The 21,967-nt window shown below is 39.1% G+C and overlaps 3 protein-coding genes across 7 annotated transcripts; all 3 read right to left on the reverse strand.

Annotated features, from left to right (window-relative positions):
* Positions 1-149: 149 nt before the first annotated feature.
* Positions 150-3,365, reverse strand: LOC127245960 (glutamate dehydrogenase A-like). 5 transcript variants are annotated; one of them, XM_051267133.1, is made up of 10 exons: positions 3,156-3,365; positions 2,855-2,995; positions 2,528-2,641; positions 1,667-1,888; positions 1,498-1,572; positions 1,301-1,417; positions 943-1,193; positions 783-858; positions 610-696; positions 150-532 (listed from the first exon to the last, which is right to left on the reverse strand). In XM_051267133.1, the coding sequence occupies exons 2-10, from the start codon at positions 2,960-2,962 to the stop codon at positions 347-349; spliced, it is 1,236 nt and encodes a 411-aa protein (XP_051123090.1). In that variant the 5' UTR covers positions 2,963-2,995; positions 3,156-3,365; the 3' UTR covers positions 150-346. The 5 variants fall into 5 exon arrangements, with proteins under 5 accessions (XP_051123090.1, XP_051123088.1, XP_051123089.1 ...); XM_051267131.1 differs by having other exon boundaries at positions 2,855-3,021; XM_051267132.1 differs by having other exon boundaries at positions 2,855-3,021; positions 3,114-3,365.
* Positions 3,366-5,463: 2,098 nt separating this feature from the next.
* On the reverse strand, positions 5,464-8,149 carry LOC127245858 (polyadenylate-binding protein 1-like). The gene is made up of 6 exons (XM_051266953.1): positions 7,745-8,149; positions 7,516-7,618; positions 6,544-6,617; positions 6,070-6,261; positions 5,868-5,977; positions 5,464-5,762 (listed from the first exon to the last, which is right to left on the reverse strand). The coding sequence occupies exons 1-6, from the start codon at positions 7,889-7,891 to the stop codon at positions 5,717-5,719; spliced, it is 672 nt and encodes a 223-aa protein (XP_051122910.1). The 5' UTR covers positions 7,892-8,149; the 3' UTR covers positions 5,464-5,716.
* Positions 8,150-8,305: 156 nt separating this feature from the next.
* Positions 8,306-10,920, reverse strand: LOC127245857 (uncharacterized). Its single transcript, XM_051266952.1, has 3 exons — positions 10,774-10,920; positions 9,366-10,631; positions 8,306-8,707 (listed from the first exon to the last, which is right to left on the reverse strand). Exons 2-3 carry the CDS (start codon positions 10,553-10,555, stop codon positions 8,593-8,595), a joined length of 1,305 nt encoding a protein of 434 aa, XP_051122909.1. The 5' UTR covers positions 10,556-10,631; positions 10,774-10,920; the 3' UTR covers positions 8,306-8,592.
* Between the last annotated feature and the right edge of the window lie 11,047 nt (positions 10,921-21,967).

Here is a 21,967-nt window from a genome sequence, read left to right on the forward strand (position 1 = left end):
GATTTTGCTGGTTTTTGTTTGGCTTTCCGGTTTTTTATTGCGAATTTGGGTTTGCAAAATACTCTGTACACATTAAGTGCATGTCTGTGTTTATATGCATATAATCAATTTGTACAAGTTAATCCCATTCAATATTTATACCATGTGGAGAAGATGAATAGATAGATATTCATTCAATGAGCAGACAAGTGGAACAAACACACTTAATAACTTTCAAATCCTAAGCAAGAAAACTTCAAACCAACCACAAGCCCCTACTGACTTACAGATTGCCTTAGGAAGACGCGTAACAAATAAATATGTAGTGTTTCATAGGTAAGCTTAATATTCGGGAGAGATGATCATTTTAAGCCTCCCAGCCTCGAAGCACAGTGGCACGTGCAACACGGTTCACACCCAATGTAAACGCACCCATACGAAGATCACAGTCGTGTGTTTTGCATAAGTTCTTGATGTTGTGGAAGGCTTTCGTCATGTATCTGTTAAGTTCTTCGTTCACCTTATCTTCGTCCCACAAGAATCCTTGAATGTTCTACCACAAATTTCGAAATCAGCGATTTGTGTTGTTTAATCATTTCCGACAAAGAATGTGAGAGTATGTTTCTTTACCTGAACCCACTCGAAGTAGCTGACAGTGACGCCTCCCGCATTCGCATAAATGTCCGGAAGGATTATAACCCCTTTCTTCGATAGAATCTGTTGAAGAAGATCATAGTGTTAATTGAGTTGAATTTAATCGTAGTTGAACTTTATAAGAAATGAAACTAAATGTATCTTAGCACTTCATCAGCTTCCGGGTCAGTAGGATGGTTCGCAGCTTCAATGATATACTTGGCCTTCACATCTCCAGCATTTTCTCTTCAAGAGACGTAAAAGAATCGCAAGACGTTAGTACAAGCGAGCGAGCAAACCAAATTTTGATAAGATCGAACACGTTTAAACCTGTTGAGAACTCCTCCTAAAGCACAAGGTATTAGAACATCACATTTGTGAGTGAGCAGTTCATTAGCATCCATGGCGTCCGCGCCATTAAAATCAGCAAGTTTTCCTGTGGCATCTATGTGCTGAAGCAATGCCGGAATATCAATACCGTTTGGATTCTTCACAGCTCCAGTTATATCGCTCACGGCGATGACCTTCCCACCTTGTTCATGTAAAAGCCTTGCAGCCCAAGATCCGACGTTCCCAAACCCCTAGGGTATCAATCAAACCAAAAAACAATATTTGAACATAAAACATGATAGAGAAATTTTAAGAAACGAGCTCACGATCGAATGCCTTGGGACAACCTAAATAATACCTGAATGGCAAATGTTAAACCTTTTATTGACTTTCCATGTTCGGCTAGCAATGCTTCTGTAGCGTACACAACGCCGCGCCCTGTTGCAGCCTCCCTTCCCAACGAACCACCGAGATCCTAGAACAAAATAAAAATTAAATATATACGCAAAATATATAAACATTTCGAGTTCTTGTTCTGATTGCCACTTTTCTTACAATCGGTTTTCCAGTAACAACGGCAGGAGAGTAGCCATGAAATTTCGAGTACTCGTCCAAAATCCAAGCCATTGTCTGCATCGCAAACATATCACTAGACTTTTAGATCATCTGAAAATAGTTGGCGTAACATTAGAATGAAAAAAAATGCTCGAATGAATTTCGTCACCTGAGCATTGGTCCCCATGTCTGGCGCCGGAACATCAGCGTTAATTCCTATAAGATCGTGAATTTTTTGAGTGAATACGCGAGTAAGACGCTCCAGTTCGCTTTTGCTCAGATCTCTCGGATTGCACCCTATCCCACCCTTGGCTCCGCCGTAGGGAATATCGGCCACTGCAGTTTTCCAAGTCATTAGTTGAGCCAGAGCATTCACCTCGTCGGGATCAACCTATCGACACAAATTCGAGCAACTTCTCAGAACAATATATACATATATATATATATGTATCATACAAATTCAAGTAGCAATCAAACCAAAATCACTCCATGACAATGTTAAACAGTACAGTAACTTTATCTTACAACAAAAGCAGAGTTTTTCGACACTATCACAACTTGATAAACAATATTCTCAGTATTTGTAAAGATTCTTGATGACATATGAGAGTTGATGGGATTCATTTGGATAAGCCAAAGATTATTATGCTTAAGAATCTGTTCCCGAATATCAGATTTATTCGATGAAAAAACACATCAAAAACTTGAGAAACAAGATTCCCAGGATTTGTGTTGACATTAGAAAAACATTTTCTTGATGACATATGAGAGATACGGATTCATTTGCATAAGCAAAGATTCTTAAAGGCATTAAGAAGTATATCAAATTATCGATGGAACTGAAAATGGAAACTAATCTATCTCCATGGAACCTCAACCATTACTAAGAATCACAAAAACAGAGTAGTAATCTCCACAAATATATCACTCATCTTACGATTCTGTAAAATCCTCAGAACTCAAAAACAATAACACACATCAACATATACAGATATATACGTATATGTATAAGGAGATCGATGTATAATACCTCAGGATGGAATCTAATGCCTCCTTTCATGGGGCCACGAGCATTATCATGTTGAACTCTGAATCCAATGTACGACGCCAGAGTCCCATCGTCCTTTGGAATTGTGCACTCCACCTGTTCGATAAAACGTCACACTAAATCTAAGAACACAACAGAAATTAAAACCGTCTACAAAAACCTCCGCGTAACCGCCGTTCCAAAAGAAGTTTCAATCCTCCAACAATCCAATTCCGATCAAACTCCAAAATTAAACAACAAATCACTGTGCGTGCGTGCGTGTTCGTCGTCTGTATACATATATACATAGGCAGAGAATGAGAATTCGACCTTAATTTCTCTGAAAGGAATCAAGAGGCTCTTTTCAAGCCTGGCATCGAGTCCGAGAATGCGAGCCGCTTTCCGAAAATTACGATTCGTCGCCGCTAGAGCATTCATGATTACCTTACGAAAACCGAATACGCGGCGACGCTGAATCAAATCAAATCAAATCAAATCTAGCAAAAACCAAATCAGAATCAAATCAACAGTGCGAAACAAGAGTCAATGCACTCAAACTCAATTCGCATATAGATATGATAAAATTAACCAAAACTGCAGATTAATCGATGGCTGCGGTGTCAGTGCATGCCTTAGAATAGAGAAGAATGCATGGGGTAGATATACAAATGGAGGAGGAGCATCAATGGAGAGTTTCGGTGGAGTTCAAGCAAGCAGCCAACCAACCAACGTATCAAATACTGATTCCTGATCCTTCCATTAACATTTCCATTTCCATTACCATTACCATTTGCTCAGTCTTAAGTCTTACACACACACTCGCCTACAACTTCGCCTCCTCCTCCGAATTTCCCATTATGCCCCTCTATGTTTCACGTGCATTAAAGTAAGGGTGTGCTTGGTTAGCCAATGTCTATACTATTATATAGTTAAACATTTGATTTTTTTTTTAAAAAAAAAAAAAAATTAAATTAAAAATGAAAGTATGGTGTCGATTTTTGGGATCCAACCAATAACTAAAAGAAAATCAATTTATTAAAAATAAATGTAGCAAAAATAATAATTTAGTCAAAATTTTAAAGTTTGTTTGGATTTCATTTGAAATTTAATTTGATTTAAATAATGTTATTTTATGAATAAAAATATTATATAGACTAAAAGGTACTGATTTACGATTTAAAATAAAAACAAATTTTTAAACGCTAAATGGATATATTATTGACAATGCTCTTGATTTTTTTCAAATATTATATTAATATTTATAATAAGTTAGCTCTTTCTAAACAAATATATTAATATAATAAATTCATACCTCATAATTCTCCGTACATAATATCTGAGTATTTCAATGAAAATTCATTAAGATCAGTTTCAATGTTTGTTGATTTTTATTTTTTTTTAATAAGTAAATTAGAAAAGTAATATATGTACATGTAATCCTTATTTTGTCAGGAACTTCATACACAATATACAAATTTATACTATAAACTAATAGAATCATAATTTATACAACAAATTTGATAAAATTATATAATATTTTATGCATTTACAAGGTCAAGATCATAAGTGTAATTTCCCTAATAATATATAATTTTCATTTATTTGTGCAAAATATTGAATTTGTGAATTTATGCTCACGGCATATATTCCATATTCATATTCTTGTCGCACCAGGAATTTATGCTATTGTCATCATTTATACCACTGTCGTCATTATTATTATTATTATTATTATTATTATTATTATTATTATTATTATTACTATTATATGTGATTAAATCATTGGAAAGGAATGGTTACTATGTTGGTATTTATTTGCCCGAATTATTGCATACAGAGACATAGATACTGTACTTTTATTTATAGATATATTATTTGAATATATTGGATTAAAATTAATTACAGCATTCATTGCAATTATATAAAATTATTATCTTATATTATTAGCAGAATTTTGTAGTAACTCACTGTGGTAACAACATACACCCTTATATCAACACACTCCACGTATAATTAATGCCCAAAGTTCATTATTAGGCTAATAATGTGGTTATCTTTAAATAGAAACATGAATAAATAAAATAAAATCAATAAATATGTGTTACATCATATGTTCAAAACCAAAGGTTAACCATTGCTTAACCTGAAAATAGATTATTTCATCATGTTCATATAGTATTTGAAATTGAATAAAAATGCTATTGAGCTTATTTGATCGGATACGGCCTTAAGAAAAATAAGTGAAAATAAAAACCTTTTCTTTTAAAAAGTAAAAAAAATAGAAAAATATAGTAATTTTTTACTTTTAAAAAAAATAAAAATAAAAATAGATGATAATAAAAATAAAATAAAATAAATTTAGATGTCAATATAATATTTTATGAAAAAATATATATAATTAAAAACTGTACAGATAGATAATTGTGATATATATTTAAAATTCTAAGCAGACAAACCCTAGCAAGTTGGACATAGAGACTACACATATCAATACATGTTCTTTCTACCTACTTGTACATTTTAGAAAAATTCTAGGAAGTCACCTATCCATAATTTTACTTTAGAACAAATTAGACTTAATTTTAGAATTCTACTTCCAAAAATAATCAAATAAAAAAATTATTGATATGAATAGTGTAACTGATTCACTAAAATCATATCAACTTCTAGATATCACAATGTAACATACTGCAACTAAAAAGAATTCATTTGAAGCTAAAAAAAGACCTCCAATGTAGAAAAATATATTATATAAGAGTCAAGAAGAGCTAACCAAAAGAACATTGTATTAAAAAAATGTGAATTGAAAATATAAAATACGAATATAGGAAAAATAACCTTTCTATAGAATATATAAAAAAAAAAAAAAAAAAAAAAAACCTAACATGTTGGGCTATCCTTGCAAAGAAAATGACTCAAAAAAGCATAGAGGCCAAAACTTGCATAAAATAGACCTTAAATAAATAAGTCAATAAGCACAAAAACAATTGATCTTTGAAGGTTCCCAAAACCAGAATAAGAATAACAACAACATGAATCCAAACACAGTTACGTTTCCTCCTTTCTTTTTTCCTATCATATGTATGTATGTCATATATTGTTCTGTATCAAAATTAAACTAAAATTACAACCATAACAATAGCAATAACATGGTACCAATCAAAGGCTGTCTGATGACCAAGACTATTCGATTCAATATGGCCGGTATCTAATAGGACGCCGGAACCTAGGAACCCTCCTGCACATGCAATGAATGTGTCGTTATAGCTTGATATATTTATATATATATATATATAAACACATGTTTACGTTTAAATAAATATGAATTATGTAACAGACTCACCCGTACGGAGGGGGCGCAGGCATAAAGGGCCTTCTGAATCCATAATATGGATTCGGGCGTCTACCCCGAAACTGCTTCATTCCCGGAATATTTGTTCGCTTGGGAGATACCTGCAACGAGACTTTTGCTGTCAGAACAAAGACATAGAGAAACATTCATATAATTTATGTTTTCAGACAAGGATGATAAAACGGTCAAGAACCTTAATTTGCCGGCCGTGCAGCTCAGTCTCGTTCAGCAGGGTAGCATTCTGGACAGCCTCAGCCTCCACAAACTCCACATAAGCGAACCCTTTGGGTTGTCCGTACTTATCGGTCAGAATCGTGACCCTGTTTACAGTCCCACACGACTGAAAATGTTGCTGCACCTCCTCAGGCGTGCAAGCATAATCAACCTGTACACAGCTTGATCGATTAGGGCCAAGAAGACATGTATATTATTATATATGCCAATTGCACAATTAATTAATTAATGATTACTGCATTTAAAAATTCCCGAAGAAGCTAATTGAATACATGTATATATATAAAACTCTATAAACAAGAAACATAACATATATGCTAACAGGATCCAATTATCATTTAAAAAATGAATAAGATAATCTTTTACCATTTAACTATAAACAAGAATCAATGGAAAGAAATAGATCAGATAAGGAAACAGGAAAGAGACTCACATTACCAACATATATCGATCGAGAATCAACCTCCTCCTTTTCAGCCAAAATAACAGATGTATCACCCGAATCATCTGAAAAAAGCAAAAGACAATCTTGCAAACTAAGTCCCTTCTAAGTTTATAAGCAAAGTAGCCAGATTAGAGTTAGACGATAAGAGAGTAAGAAAAGAATGAAATTTCATGACTCATTAATGAAGCATGCAACATAGCCGATCACTTTTAGCAATTTTCTATATTTAACATTACGAGAATATTAATGCTTATAACTGGAACTCCACACATCTGTATCTTAAATTGCATACATATCCACAGCTGTATTTACTTCACACACAAACACGTTCAACACGTGTCAAATGCATTATCGTCACAGATAATTAATCAGAAAATAGAAAAGGTATTTGCCAATAAAACTTTTCAGTTCGATACTCTTCCTAATCAGGCATCTAACGGTAACAAACACTTCCGACAAGCAACCATAACAAATCTGATTGGCTTCTAAAAAAGACTTCAATCAATGTCACATTTTATCAGGCAACGATCAAGATAACGACAAATGATTATCTGATTCCCGACAACGACAAACAAACACTTTTGATCAAGATAGCAACAATTGATTATCCGATTCTCAATCAATGACAAACAAACACTTTCAATCAAGATAACGACAATTGATTATCCGATTCACAATCAATGACAAACAAACACTTTAGGATGCAATCAACATTCAGGATAAGTATCTTAAAACATTAATCATCCAATGCATCCATTTGGTATATATCTCCAATCAATCTCCACCAAATATCAGATTGTTTACCCTTTGGATCTATAAATCCTAGGCCAATCAAAAACCCTTCTCCATGGGAAAACCTCAAGTAGATATAGCAGATCACAAAAATAAACTACCCAAACCTTCAATCCTAAGCCGACACAAAATTAGGGTTCACAAATGCAATCGAGATAAAAGTTAAACCTTGAGTCCCATTCATCTCTTTCTCGACCTTCGCCTGCATTTCGCGAAGTGCTCCAGCTTCCTGCTCAATCTCCTGCAATCGCTTCTTCATCTCCTCCAACTCCTAATAATTATAAACCAATTAAATTGGGATTAACACTACGCCTCAAAATCTCAACACATCTCCGTATAGACCTACACAAGCGCATAAATCTACACACACAGGGAACCAGACAAGGCAATAGAATACCTTAGCTTTGGCGTCAGCCTCCGCCGCGGCGGCGGCCGCAGCATCCGCGTCTACAGATGAGTCAAAATCGGATTCCATGTAGGCTTCCTCCGGCACGTCGCCACCGTAAACATCGTCGTCCTGTTCCTGCTGCCGGTCGTAGTCCATATCTCAATTTGCCCCCTTTCTCCGATTGAACGTATGGATCGGTCTTTGCGGCAGGGATTGAATCAATTTGGCTACAAATCGACTCGCAGAGAAGATTAAGATTAAGCCCAAAGAAAATCACAAAAATCTTGAGAGATGTTCCATGGGGTTTGAGGTTCCTCAGAGAAGGGTTTCGACGGAGGAGGGGATGGGAATGGATGGCGGAAGGGGACGAACAAGCGGACGACGTTTTTATACTATTTTATTCGCAGTTGTGTATCTGCATTAGAGGGTTGTACATTTGCAGAGCTAGGGTTAGGGTTAGCCAATTTCATCCAGATTCCGAATCTTTGGTTGTACCTTCACATATATCATTACCATTTTTGCACTGTACTATTATTTACCACCGAAAATAAGAGAACACAAGAGGCGATCTGATCCAACGGCCATAGATAAATCTTAAAGTCGCGCTTTTAAATTTCAGGAGACTAATAGCGCTTTTAAAGAACTGTAACAAATCTTAAAGTCGCACTTTTGAACGTCATTTTTTGGGAGGGTAATAACGCTTTTAAAGAAGTGTAGCAAGTAATGAAAGAGTACTGAATACAACATGAAGCCATCAAAGATCCTAAATTTAGTTCAAGTAACTTTGAGCAGCGGCGGAGTAGACTGTCGAACGATGAATGAAAGATTTGCAGGCGGCAATGGAAATTCGAAGACTTCTAACGTTTCTCCCAATCTTTCAGCTTCTTGCTGCCTTTAGGTTTCTCTAAAGATGTGTTCATTCCAGCCATTTTCTGATTGTACTTGGCACGAAGAGGATCGTTATATGTCCACCTACGTAAACAAGAAGTTGTTATTAGCCTGTTGTGTGATCAAAATAGAGCTTCAATTATAGCAAATGCCAGAAAAAATAAAACTCAAAACAAGGGCAGTGTGTCACACAATACTACGTAGAAAATCCGTGCTAGTCATATCCAGTATTAGTTTGCAAAGGAAAATATAACAATAAGCTCCAAGCATCACATAATCAACCAAGAATAATCAATTTTGACATTATTCATCAACAATAATTTATTAAAAAAGAAAATCACATCAAATACCTATATTTCGTTTAAAATATTGCATCAAAAACTTATACAAAACATCCTAACACTTAATTTAAGTCATATCAAAAGTCTACTTTTGAAACTTTTTACTATTACCAAAACTCCAAGACACTTCTAAAACATATCTCTAAACACAACCAGGTTTTTATTTCAACGGCAGCCCGCGTCTTATCAAGCTACATATTCGTATATCAAAGCATAAAGTCATAACAACATACAGATTCAATTAATTAGCAACTATAAATAATGTTTGTAATCTAGCTGATGTTTAGATGTAGTCTATATGTCACAATCCTAATTAGTTATAATGCACTTGTTAAAGCATCAGGTTCAGAAATTTAACAGCAATCAGACTGTGAAGTAGCACAAGAAGAAAATGCACTCACGGGTTATTCCAGTCAGTCGTGTCCTCATTGACAAGATGAGTCCATTTCGTCCTTCCACTGCGACCAAAGTGCTTAACCTGCATAACTTTCGGCAAGATGGTCTTATCCATCTTATCCTCTCCAGTGGGAGCAGAGAAGTCACGAGTATAGATTTCAGCAGCGCCAGCAGTGCCCGTACGATCGTCAGGCTGATCCTGGAAGAAAGCACCCTTATGGTAGTACTTCTGCATAAACCTCCATTTTTGCTTGGGGGCTGAAGAAGGCTTTGGGTTCTTCCTCTCCCACTCTCTCCTCTCTTCCTCTGTCATGTTTCTCACTCGGTCAATCTCCTCTTTCTCCTTTAGCATTGCCTCCCTGTCCTCCCTATCCCTCTTGATTCTTGCAATTTCTCGACCCTTCCAAGCTTCATACTCTTCTGCCTCATTTATGTCGTCATCGGTATCCACATCGGCGATATTTGCCTCCAACTCCATGCTCCTCTGAATCTCATGATCCTCCTTAATTTTCTCAACCACAATCTCTTTCGTTTCTTTCCTCCTTTCCTCCATCCTCTTCTTCACAGCTTCCTCGAGCGCTCTCTCTTCCGCCTCAAGCCTTTCGCGCTCAGCAATCGTATCCCTCTCCGACTTCGGCACAAAAACAGGCTTCACCATTGCAATACCCGTCGTTTCCTCTTCTGAATCAGTCTCGTACTCAGACTCCTCCTCCTCTTCCTCTTCCGCCTCCTCTTCTTCTTCCTCCTCCGGTAAAAGGGATGCCTCCTCTTGCTGCCTCTGCAACAACTTCTCCCGTATTCTCCTCCTCCTCTCCTCCAATGCATCCTCATCCTCCTCCTCCAAATCCAATCCTTCCATCCTCCTGCTTTCTTCCTCTTCAGTCGAAACAATCTCTGCCTGCCTTATTCGCCTGTGATCTTCCCTCACTTCGTCACGATTATCGATCCTACTCTCCGCCAAACGACGCAGCCTAGGATCATCTTTCCTCACAACATCAGCACCCTCACGGCTTGGAAACGCTTTCTCGAGAGCAGCTGCCCTCGCCATCCTAATATCCCCTTCCTCATCATTGTCATCAGCCCACTCCGGTGCTTTTCCCGGCCAGTACCTTTTCACCTTCGTTTGCCCAATTTTACCCCTAAGCTTATCCCTAATCGCTATCACAGTATCGCTAACCCCCGCCGTCACAGACATGGCTGCCGACTATCAGAGCTCGAAACCTACACTATACTCGCCCACAAAAATTCCTTCCGGTAATCGGAACCCTAACCTGATGTACGTTTGAAGTTTAATCAAATCAAGAAGCAAAACCGACGGAGATTAATTGAAAAATAAAAAAAAACCCTAGCACCGTAAAAACGCATGCGAACATCAAACCACAGGCTACAAAAAGACAACCTTCGTAAATTTACCTTTTCTGTCGGAGGATAAATCAGTTCAGATGTTGAACGGCACCCCGGCGTCGATTTCCCGGCAGCTGCTTCCGATTCCGTTCTCAGAACTCGATCCGCTGATTGTCAGACTATCCGTTAAAGTCGCTAGTTTATAATCGCTTGGCCTAGCGTAATATCCTCATTATTTACCCACTTTTTTTTTTAATTATATTATTATTATTATTTTATTTTATTTATACTATCGTCACTCGCAATTTTTATTTAAATTTATTTATTTATAAAAAATTAATTTCAACCTTATAATAAAATATCAAAATATATAATTATCATTTTTATAATTTCTTTTTCTTTTAAGTACACTTTTACAAAAGAAGGTATATTTTGTGTTTAAGAAATCTTCAAAAACAAAAGAATAAAATAGGTTATAAATTAAATAGTATGATTATATACTTTTTCGTTGATACAAGAATTTTAAAAAATATATAATTGATAAATAATTAAAACTTTATTAATAAAAATTATTATAATATAATAAAAAATTATAAATTAAAATAATTAATTAATATAATTAAAAATCTGAAAATTATATATTTGAAAATTTAAAATATAATTAAAATATACAATATTTTTTTAAAAAAAATTGACATAAATACAGGACAAACGAAAAAAAAAAAAATAATATTACATATAAATCAGAGGGAGTAGTTGATATAATATTTTAAATTAATTTTATTTTAATAAAAAAAAATGTATAATGTATTTAGTTGGAATTTTTTTAAAAAAAAAATTTACAATTTACAGATTTTTTTGTTAAAAAATAGTAATTTAAAATCTCATTTGTTTTATATTTTACATAATTTTAAAAATTAAAATATCCTTCCTCCATCTCACCGGAATTGAACCATTTGATTAGAGACACGGTATTTAAGGTAAGGATGTTTAATTAGTTAATAATAATTAGTTATGATATTTGTTGATGTAATTTTTCAACAAAAATAAAGTAAAATTCAAAGATATAGAAAATATCCTTAAACTTGATTAATTAGTGTCTGAGATTAGGAATCTCTAAACACTGTATGGTACAGAAAATAAACTGGAAAATAAAATACTGAAATTTAAAGTGGTGATCCCCAAATCTGACTTTGCTTTGTTGAAGTTGATTGAAGATACCCTGCCAAATGATGATCCAAACCCTTAAATATTTTCTGGGAAACTGTACTGAAAACCGTCGCCCGAACGGTTACAACGTCTCCTTCCCAACCGTCTTCCAACCCTTCTCCTGCTGACACGTGTCCTCAGCAGACCAAAATTATCCCTATATTTCACTCTTTGAGCCGACCACAGACCTTCCGCCCTTTTGGTCCGACTGCCAATCTACAACCGTATTGGTCCGACTGCCAATCCTCCCGACTTGCAAACCATCTGACTTGTTTGGATTAGCTACAGACATCCCGACTAACAAACCATCCGACTTGTTGGTCCCGCCGCAGAGTTCCGACCTGAGAACTTCCCGACCTGCGGACTTCCCGTCCTGAGGACCTCCCGACCTGCGGACTTCCCGTCTTGATGACTTTCCGTCTTGAGGACCTCCCGACCTGAAGGCCTCCCGACCTGCGGACTTCCCGTCCTGAGGGCCTCCCGACCTGCGGACTTCCCATCCTGATGACTTTCCGTCTTGAGGATTTCCCCCCGACCTGAAGACCTTCCGACCTGAGGTCTTTCCGTCTTGAGGACTTTCCGACCTGAAGGCCTCCCGACCTGCGGACTTCTCGTCCTGAGGGCCTCTCGACCTGCGGACTTCCCGTCCTGATGACTTTCCGTCTTGAGGATTTCCCCCCGACCTGAAGACCTTCCGACCTGAGGTCTTTCCGTCTTGAGGACTTTCCGTCTTGAGGACTTCCCCCCGACCTGAAGACCTTCCGACCTGAGGTCTTTCCGTTTTGAGGACTTTCCGTCTTGAGGACCTTCCGACCTGAAGACCTGAGGTCCTTCCGTCCTGAATTTTCCTTAGAAATAAATCTATTTTCCTTGATTTCCTCACGGTGTCCTTCAGCCAGTGCAATCAACTCTATTGCCAGGCCCATTCTTCTTTTTACCTTGGGCTTTTTAACCTAATTCTAATTTTCATACATAACAACTTGCCCGCCGCCAAGGGACTTTCAAACGCCATTTATCAATCGATGTTTGGAAGTGCATAAATCACCACCCTCTTGAAAAATTCCCTTAGCAACTGCACCAGTTACTGCAACACTCCTGAGTAACTTCCTTGTCCGCAATACGAGCCTTTGTGAATCACAATCTCAACCACTCCAACCATGGCGAATCGATACATTCCTTCCCTTCCCTTCGACGGAACCCTCCCAGAGGGCCCGTTTTCAGCCTCGAAAGTACTAACTTCGACGATCCGCCCATACTGCACTACTCCTGAAGACTCAAATCGGATGAGGGAAGTTTTGGAATCCCGAAATTCCTTGGCTATCAACAATCCTAACTACCAAGCAGTTCGCATCCGAGACAGCATCAAAACCCATCTCACAGACCCAAAAGATCCTTACCGCTCTTGGTATCGACGGGTAGCAGAACACTTCCAGACCCAATGGCGATCTCAAAAAATCGACCAAGCAATACTATTGTCCACCATGCCGATCAATCTGCACGAGAAGGTGCTCCTAGCCATGTCTGCCTTCTGGAATGCGGAAAATGGGACTTTTCTCTTACCGTCGAGCCCCTTTGGTCCGACTCTCATGGATGTGGCAATGATCGCGCATCTCCTAGTCGTAGGTGAAGACCCTGTGATGGGAGCCCTAGATGGGCAGGAGCCACCAGAAGACCATCCAGGGTGGTCTTTACAAGGCGTGAAGGAATGGGGCTGGACAAAGTTCGCGACCGACCAGCAAGGGGCTCCAGGGACCCCCGTGACCGACCGGGAGCATACTGCCTTTATTCTTTTTTGGCTTTGTAGGTACGTCATTGTTTCCCCTTCTAAATGCGTTCTTTCTTCTCATCTCGACCTGGCCATTCATATCGCGTCAGGTAGGTTCTTTTCCCTTGGCACCCTGTTTTTAGCCAATCGGTTTGAAGGACTCACCAGGGTTAGCCTTCGTTTAACAGATAATGATAATAGAAAATTAGACACTGCCGCATCGGGTCCTTTTTGGTTTTTAGAACTTTGGTCCCGTCTTTACTTCCCCAACGCGTTCAACTTAAGATCTCCGCCCACTATGCCAATATCCGAAAAACATTTGGGATTAGCCCTCAACCGACTCTGCTCAGGACGAAGGCTCAAGTTGATGAATCCATTCAGAAAAAAGGAGGCAGAATTGCGGGAGCTAAGGAAGGAACAGTCTATCCTGGATAATCAAATTACCAATGAACAGCGTCTGCTTGAGAAGTATACAAAGAACGAGGCCGAATTGGATCAAGAGCTAAAAACCCAAGCTCGATCCCAATTCATCAGAAGATATCAGATGGCTGCTAATACCAGAAGGCTATCCAGGGATGAAGTCAAATGGACAAATATAAAAACTGCCCTAGGGGCACTTTTGTAATACTTCCCCCTCTGTAACAACATTTGACTTAGTAATATATTTTTCCTTCTTCTCTCAAAACAAGGATCACCGTCCAATTTCCAACTTTTGAGGAACCGAAACAAACTCCTCCCTTAAAAGAACAATGTTAACACCAAATTCCAAGGCATATGTTGAAAACCAAAACACTTGAAGTGTTAACAAACATGGCGAATGACCGACCTCACGTCCCATCAAGCAACTGGGAAGGTGTTCTTCAACCCTTCTTTGTAGGTAATCACCCTATTGGAGGCCATGCAGAAGACTTGTTACATATACTCAAGCAACTAGACTTCAAATTCCGATTCTCCCAACGAGGTAGAAGAACCATTCATCGCGTCATCCGTCTAATGGAAAAAATCATTGAGGGATATGAACCTCTTCATGACATCCTTAGCCGCATTCCTGACCTCCATCATCACATGGAATTGATTGAAAATCACGCAGCAACCATACTTCCAGACCTTGGTTGGGATAATATTTTTTCCAATCAACGAAAAGTCTTTTCAAGATTGCGTACCATTGTTGACCGTGAATATCAAGCCATAACAGACATGCAAGCACGTACCAATCAAGATTTAGACGAAATGCAAAGCCAATGGGAGAGGTACCGACCAGATTTGGAAGATCTTATTGAAGAAGAACCAGAACTAATATCCACTCACTGGGATGAAAATTCTGATTCAGAGGCAGAAAATTTCTCACAAATAAATGATGACTAACAGAAATGAACCTTTAAATAGGTTCGAACCCCACAAATGGGTTCTGAATAATAGTTTGCTTCAGGCAGTTTTGTTATCTGAAAAGGCAGGATAATACCTCTTCAGATATTTAGCATTAATACAATCATGTACTCTCTTACCTTCATGGTTTACAATAATGAAAGCGCCATTCCCAATATCTTTTTGAATAATGTATGGTCCTTCCCAATTCGGTGACCACTTTCCCAATTGGTCAGTTTTCTTATATGTAGGAAGAATGGTCTTCCAGACTAGGTCTCCTTTTTGGAATGTCCTGTGAAGAACTTTCTTTCCGTAATTCCTTGCTCTGATTTCACTTTGTTTCACACTTCGACCTATTGCATGGAGTCGGTTAACATCCAAATCCTCCAACTGTTGCAACATAAGTTGTTAGCATTCTTTTGTAAGATCACCATCAGTAAATTCTGTTCGGCCAGACGATACTCGGATCTCGGCTGGTAAAACAGCATCTTGGCCAAAAGTGAGTTGGTACGGTGAGAACCCTGTGGCCGTATTTCTGGTATTCCTATGTGCCCATAAAGCCCGAGACAATAACAAATGCCACTTTCTTGGGTTCCCTTCAACCATCTTCTTTATAATCCCAATAATGATCTTATTTGCTGCTTCCGCTTGTCCATTGGCCTGGGGATAATAAGGTGACGAATGGTGTAATCGGACACCAAATTCTGCCAAGAAACTAGAAAACTTTTCCCCTGTGAAAACCAGGCCCTGGTCGGTTGTTATAGACTGAGGAATACCATATCTGTAAATAATTTGGTTCAAAACGAAGTCTATCACTTCTTTCTGATCCACGTTTTTCAAAGCAACTGCTTCTACCCATTTGGTAAAGTAATCAGTCGCGACCAATATGAAACAATGGTGTTTCGATGAAGCAGGATGTATCTTACCAATAATATCCATAGCCCATGATTTAAAAGGCCATGGTTTTGCCAAAAATTGCAATTCGGTTACTGGCAAATGGTTTAAATTTCCATGTCTCTAACATTCCTGGCAGCCTTTGGCAAATTGTATGCAATCTTAAAAAATCTTTGGCCAGAAAAAACCCAAACGATGAATGGCCCATCGCATATTCAGACCTGCCCGATGAGCTCCACATATCCCACCATGTACTTCTGTCATTACCTCTAAAGCTTCTTTAGACCCCAAACATTTCAAAAGTAAACCTTCAAATGATCTCTTATACAAAAGTCCATTTATCAATTGAAAACGTAAAGCCTTCAATCGTGTCGCAATTGAAACACTCGCACCTGGATTTTGTAAATACATGATAAGCTCTGTTCTCCAATCGGTCACTGTTTCACTGGTATCTTTGTGTCCGACTGTAACTACGCCGTCGGGCTCCTGTCCGACAGTAACTACGCAGTCGGGCTCCTGTCCGACAGTAACTACGCAGTCGGGCTCCTGTCCGACAGTCTCCTGCCCGACCATTCGATCACATATTGGGTCTGTCTTTCCTTCTATGCCCGACTTGACCTCCGACCACATATCCTCCAGAATTCCTTTACAGGCCCTTTGAGCCAACTCATCAGCACGTTGGTTTTCTTTCCTCGGAATGAACTTAATTATTACTTCTGAGATTTTTGTCAGTAACCGACCCACAATGTCCCTGTATCTGCGAAGATGAGGGTAATTGCAAACATATTGATTGTTTACCTGGTTGATTACTAGTTGAGAATCCCCTCTTATGATTACAGACTGGACCTTCCTGGCTATTAAAGCCTCCAAACCCAAAATTAAAGCTTCATATTCTGCCGAATTATGGGTCATGGCTTCCAATCGTAGTTGTAAGTTGATCTTTTGACCGTCAGGTCCTTGCAAAAAGACCCCTGCCCCTGATTTGTTTCCAGAGGTAGAACCATCAAAGAACATCAACCATGTTCTGGTACTTATATAAGGTACACATCCGACCTGTAGATTATTCAAATATGATGAACAACTAAGTGGTCGGACACTATCACAAAGAGAATATCCGACTTGTGAAAATTCTGCTAAGAAGTCGGCTACTGCTTGTCCCTTGATTGCCCTCAAAGGGGAATGTTGAAGATCAAAAGAAGCCAATTTGATGGCCCACTTCATGAGTCTGCCCTTCATAGTAGGTCTCTGCAAAATCAATTTGATGAGATCCACCTTTGATATGACCTCAATTCTTCTGGGCAGCAAATAATGCTTGAGTTTAGTGCAAGCGAAGACCAATGAATAACACATTTTTTCTGGCATAGTGTAATTCAATTCTGGTCCTGTAAGGGTTTTACTGAGATAGTAGATTGCCCTTTCCTTCCCGTCATCACCATCCTGTGCCAATAAACAGCTAACCACTTCATATGTATTTGCCAAATAAAGTTTGAGCGGCCGACCTTGTTTAGGAGGCATCAAGACTGGAGGGTGAGCCAATGCCTGCTTGATAGCATCTAAAGCCGTCTGTTGATCGGGACCCCATTCAAAAGCATTTTTTCCAGCTTTCAACAATTTAGTAATGGGTTTGACCTTGCCAGCTGCATTAGAAATGAAACGCCTCAAATAATTCACCTTACCCAAAAGACTTTGGATTTCTTTAACCGTTTTGGGTGGCCGACTGTCCAGAATAGCTTTAGCCTTATTGGCATCGATTTCAATTCCTCTCTCATGAACTAAAAATCCTAAAAAGCTCCCGGCTGATATTCCAAAAGCACATTTGGTTGGATTCATCTTCAACTTGTACTTCTTCATTCTTTCGAATGCCTCTTCAAGATTTCTCAAATGTTCGTCAAAACTGGAAGATTTAACAATAACATCATCAATATAAACTTCCATAGATTTGCCAATTAAATCATGAAAGATTGAATTCATGGCTCTTTGGTAAGTTGCCCCTGCATTCTTTAACCCGAATGGCATGACTGTCCATTCATAAATACCTAAAGCCCCTGGGCACCTGAATGCTGTCTTAGGAATGTCTTCTTCTGCCAGAAATATTTGGTTATAACCTGCATAACCATCCATCAGACTAAGGACTTTATGCCCTGCTGCTGCATCTATCAACATGTCGGCCATAGGCATCACATATTCATCCTTAGGGGTAGCTAGATTCAAATCCCTGAAATCGATGCATATCCTTATCTTACCATTTTTCTAGACCACTGGCACAATGTTAGCCAGCCACTCCGCATAACGGCAAGGCTGAATGAAACCCACTTTGAGAAGTTTTTGGATTTCTTCCTTGATTTGAGGCATCAGATCCGGGCTCATTCGCCTTGGAGGTTGTTTGTAAGGTTTGCAACCTTCCTTGATAGGCAATCGATGCTCTATTAGACTTCTTGTCAAACCAGGCATTTCTGAATAATCCCATGCTAAACAATCAATGTTGTTTCTAATAACTTCGAGCATCATTGTCTGTTGCTCTTTAGACAAATAACCACTTAGCCTGATCACTTTTGGAACCAATTCGGTTCCTAAATTAAACTCCAATAATGGGTCTTGTGATGAAGCTGTTGGTTCTGTTTTTTCTAATAAATCAGGCCAACGAAATTGTTCATCTTCTTGGAGGTGAACATCAAGAATCTCTTTACTATTTTCTGCTTTATGTAATAGCTGCTTTAAATAGAACTTATTAATAAGAGAACTACATACTTCTAAACTTGTATCACCCATAACAAACAAATTATACGAGAATAGGTGTGGCTTTATCATGAGCCATACAATAAAGTTGTTCTTTTAATAGAACATCGAGTTCTGGCCAGTGACTTTATAACCCTTGTTTGGGTATTCCCTGGCCATATACAACTGAGACATCGGAGCCAAATGACTGGAATAAAACACTGACTCTTCAACTTGTTCTGATACATCGAATGGGTTGTCATTTGCTTCCATTTTAAAAACCTGATTTCCTTCCCAGAACATTAACTGTTGGTGCAGTGTTGATGGCACACATTGAGAAGCATGAATCCAGTCTCTTCCCAGCAAGAGAGAGTATGTAGTATCTGCGTCCACAATAAAGAAAACAGTGGAGATCTTTTTTGGTCCGACTTCAATTGTGGCAACCATCATGCCTTCAGGCTTGGTCGGCTGCCCTGTAAAACTTGTCATTTCGAATTCCACAGGAGACAGATCATGAATTCCTTTCCCTAGCTTCTTGAGAGTCTTCAATGGCATAACATTAAAGACTGCTCCATTATCCACAAAAACCTTTGTGATTGGTTTCCCGCAAATGTGAGCATTAACATACAAAGGTTTCAAATGGGAGATCGCACCTTCTGGAATAGGAGGAAACACTATCGAAGGTGTCTCCAACTGAGACTCAGAATCTGAAGTCTTTGCCCACTCTGTTTCCTCTAATTCATCATCTGCCAAGAATGCCCATAAAGGTTCGTCCGTAGGATCATCTACCAGACTCGCCCACATCGGTTCATCTCTCATCTGATTAATCCCTGTCATTCGACAAGGGATTCGTGGCCCCAGACGAGATTTAACAGATCTCGAATTTTCCTCTGTAGTTACAACTTCTTCCTTTGTCTTATTCCGAGATTGAACCGTCAAAGATTCTATACGGAATTCTTCAGGAGATGGATTGATGTTGATCCGTTCACAATGTTGGCATCTAAAACCTCTAATTATTTCATCTGATATTCCTCTACCTTTCCCCTGTCCCGACGAACTTCCTTTGGTATAATCTGAAGCGTCTAATCCGTCGTTCGGTTGCTTTCTTGAACAGACCCGACTGGACCGACTTTTTGGAGATTGCATGGCTGCTCCCTGCTCGTTGGTTGTTTGTTCTGTAAAGACTCTAATGGACTGATCTCCTGCCAAGTGGTCGGCTGCTTTTTGCTCGTCGGTTAGTTGTTTTGCTGAAGGAACTCGTTTCCCATACTTCGCAGCATACCTGCGTTTGGCATTGCGAATCTGTGTACGATTCATACCTGGGAAACGAGGGTCTATATCAACTGGTAAAGGCTTTTTATTTCGAGCCCAATTGTTCCCGACTGACCCTGTTTTTCTGGTCGGGTGGTCACGCACCAAAACCTTTTCTTTCATCTCCACATTAAAAGAACCGTCTGGATGGTCCCATTTTTCAGCGACTGGCTTTTCACAAACTTTGAGTCGTTCTTCCGGTCGGCTACTGTTTGGTTGATTTCCTTTCTTTGTTCCGGGGCTTGCCTGAGTTCGTTCCCCTGTTTGTCCACTATTGGCCGAACTTTTCCCTGTTCCCGAACTTGGTTGGATGTCAACCATTGCCGTTGTTACTTTCGGAAACGGTTGCTGGTCTACACCTAGAGTGATGTATTTGAGCCGACCTGTCTTGATGGCCTTTTGAATTTCCTTCCTGAAATGAGTACACTGACTTGTATTGTGTGTGAAAGAATTATGCCACTTACAATATGGTCTCCCTTTGATTTCTTCTTTAGTGGCCAATCTTTGCCCCTTTGGAATACGGATTTGGCCATCAGTCAACAGGATATCAAAGATTTCGTCAGCTTTCGAACTATCAAACATCGGTTGATCCTTTCCTTCAAACCCTGGTACTGGCTTCAATTTGGGGCATACATAAGGTTTTCCAGAGAGGATTTCAGCTGCCATCTCTTCTGACTGATTAAAATCAAAGTCACATGTTTCTGTTCCTATACTCGCCATATGTTGGCCTCTATTACGCCTGTTATTCTGATCTTCCTCTCTGAACAAAGACTCTAAACGCGCAGCCTTAGATGCAAGACTTGCCAAATCCTCAACATCCAGTGCAGTGAGTGCCTTTCTTAAGCGAGTATGCATATTCCGGACCACTAAATTGGTCATCTCTTTCTCACTGATTACCGTAGGACATCGCCCTTTTATCAGTCGCACCCTTTCTATAAACTGTGAAGCAGATTCTTCTGGATACTGTCTCAATTCTAGTAAATCAGTTAAAGAAACAATTGGTAAAGGATTGAAGAATCTGGCATGAAATGCCATCTCCAGTCCTTCCCACGTCTGAATTTGTCCAGGAGGCAGACTTGCGAACCACGAAAACGCTGTTCTAGTAAGAGATAAACCAAACAGCTGCAACTTATAAAAAGGGTTATTGCCAACTTCTCCTAATTGTGCTGTGAACCGACCAACATGTTCTATGGTGGAAGATCCGTCCTCCCCTGAGAATGCATGAAAATCGGGCGGTCGATAATTCCTTGGGAGGGGGTGTTCATTAATGATCCTTTCTGGGAAAGGTCTCTGATATGCAGGGCGGTTAGCCATCTGAGGAGTTAGCCCAAACTGATCCCTTAATATATGTGCGATCTCATCAGGATCTACATGAACGCGTTGATGATCAGGAACATGGAAAGGATCCTGCACATGAATATGAATAGGATCATGTATATATCCTCCAGGCCTGTCCTCCCTTGTATTGTTCGGCTGCGGACTGGAAACCCTTGGTCCCAGCGGAACAGTGTTGGGAAAAGTCAGAGGAGATTTTCCCCTATCCGTTCGGTTGGGATTTGTGGCACTTGGAAAGGCACTATCCACGAATGATGGCCCTGCGAAATTTGCCTGTAGTCTGGATGGTGATACTCCTGGTGGAGTTTGAGTGGGTTGAAGACTAACCCTTGATAGTGCTTGATCCAACATATTCTGTATTAGATTTTGTTGTTCACGCAACATGTTCGTTTGTTGCTCACGCAACATATTCTGCATAACCAAAGTTTGCTGGTTGTTCATTTGTTGAACATAAGACCTCCAATCAGTTGGTGGTTGTGGGTTTTCCCCGGCATTTGGCACAATAGGTGGTGGAACGGATTCTCCCGCCGGTGCCGAAGATGCTTGAGGTTGTGAACCTGCCATATGGACCCTTCCGATGATTCGGCCGGATCTAAGACGTATGAAATTATCGCCGGAATTGGAATGAGCAATTGTGTCTTGCTCCCACTGTGGTCGCCAATTTGTTGA

This window comes from Andrographis paniculata, unplaced genomic scaffold (genome assembly GCF_009805555.1).
Source record: "Andrographis paniculata isolate CXL003 unplaced genomic scaffold, ASM980555v1 Contig25END, whole genome shotgun sequence".
Taxonomy (NCBI): domain Eukaryota; kingdom Viridiplantae; phylum Streptophyta; class Magnoliopsida; order Lamiales; family Acanthaceae; genus Andrographis; species Andrographis paniculata.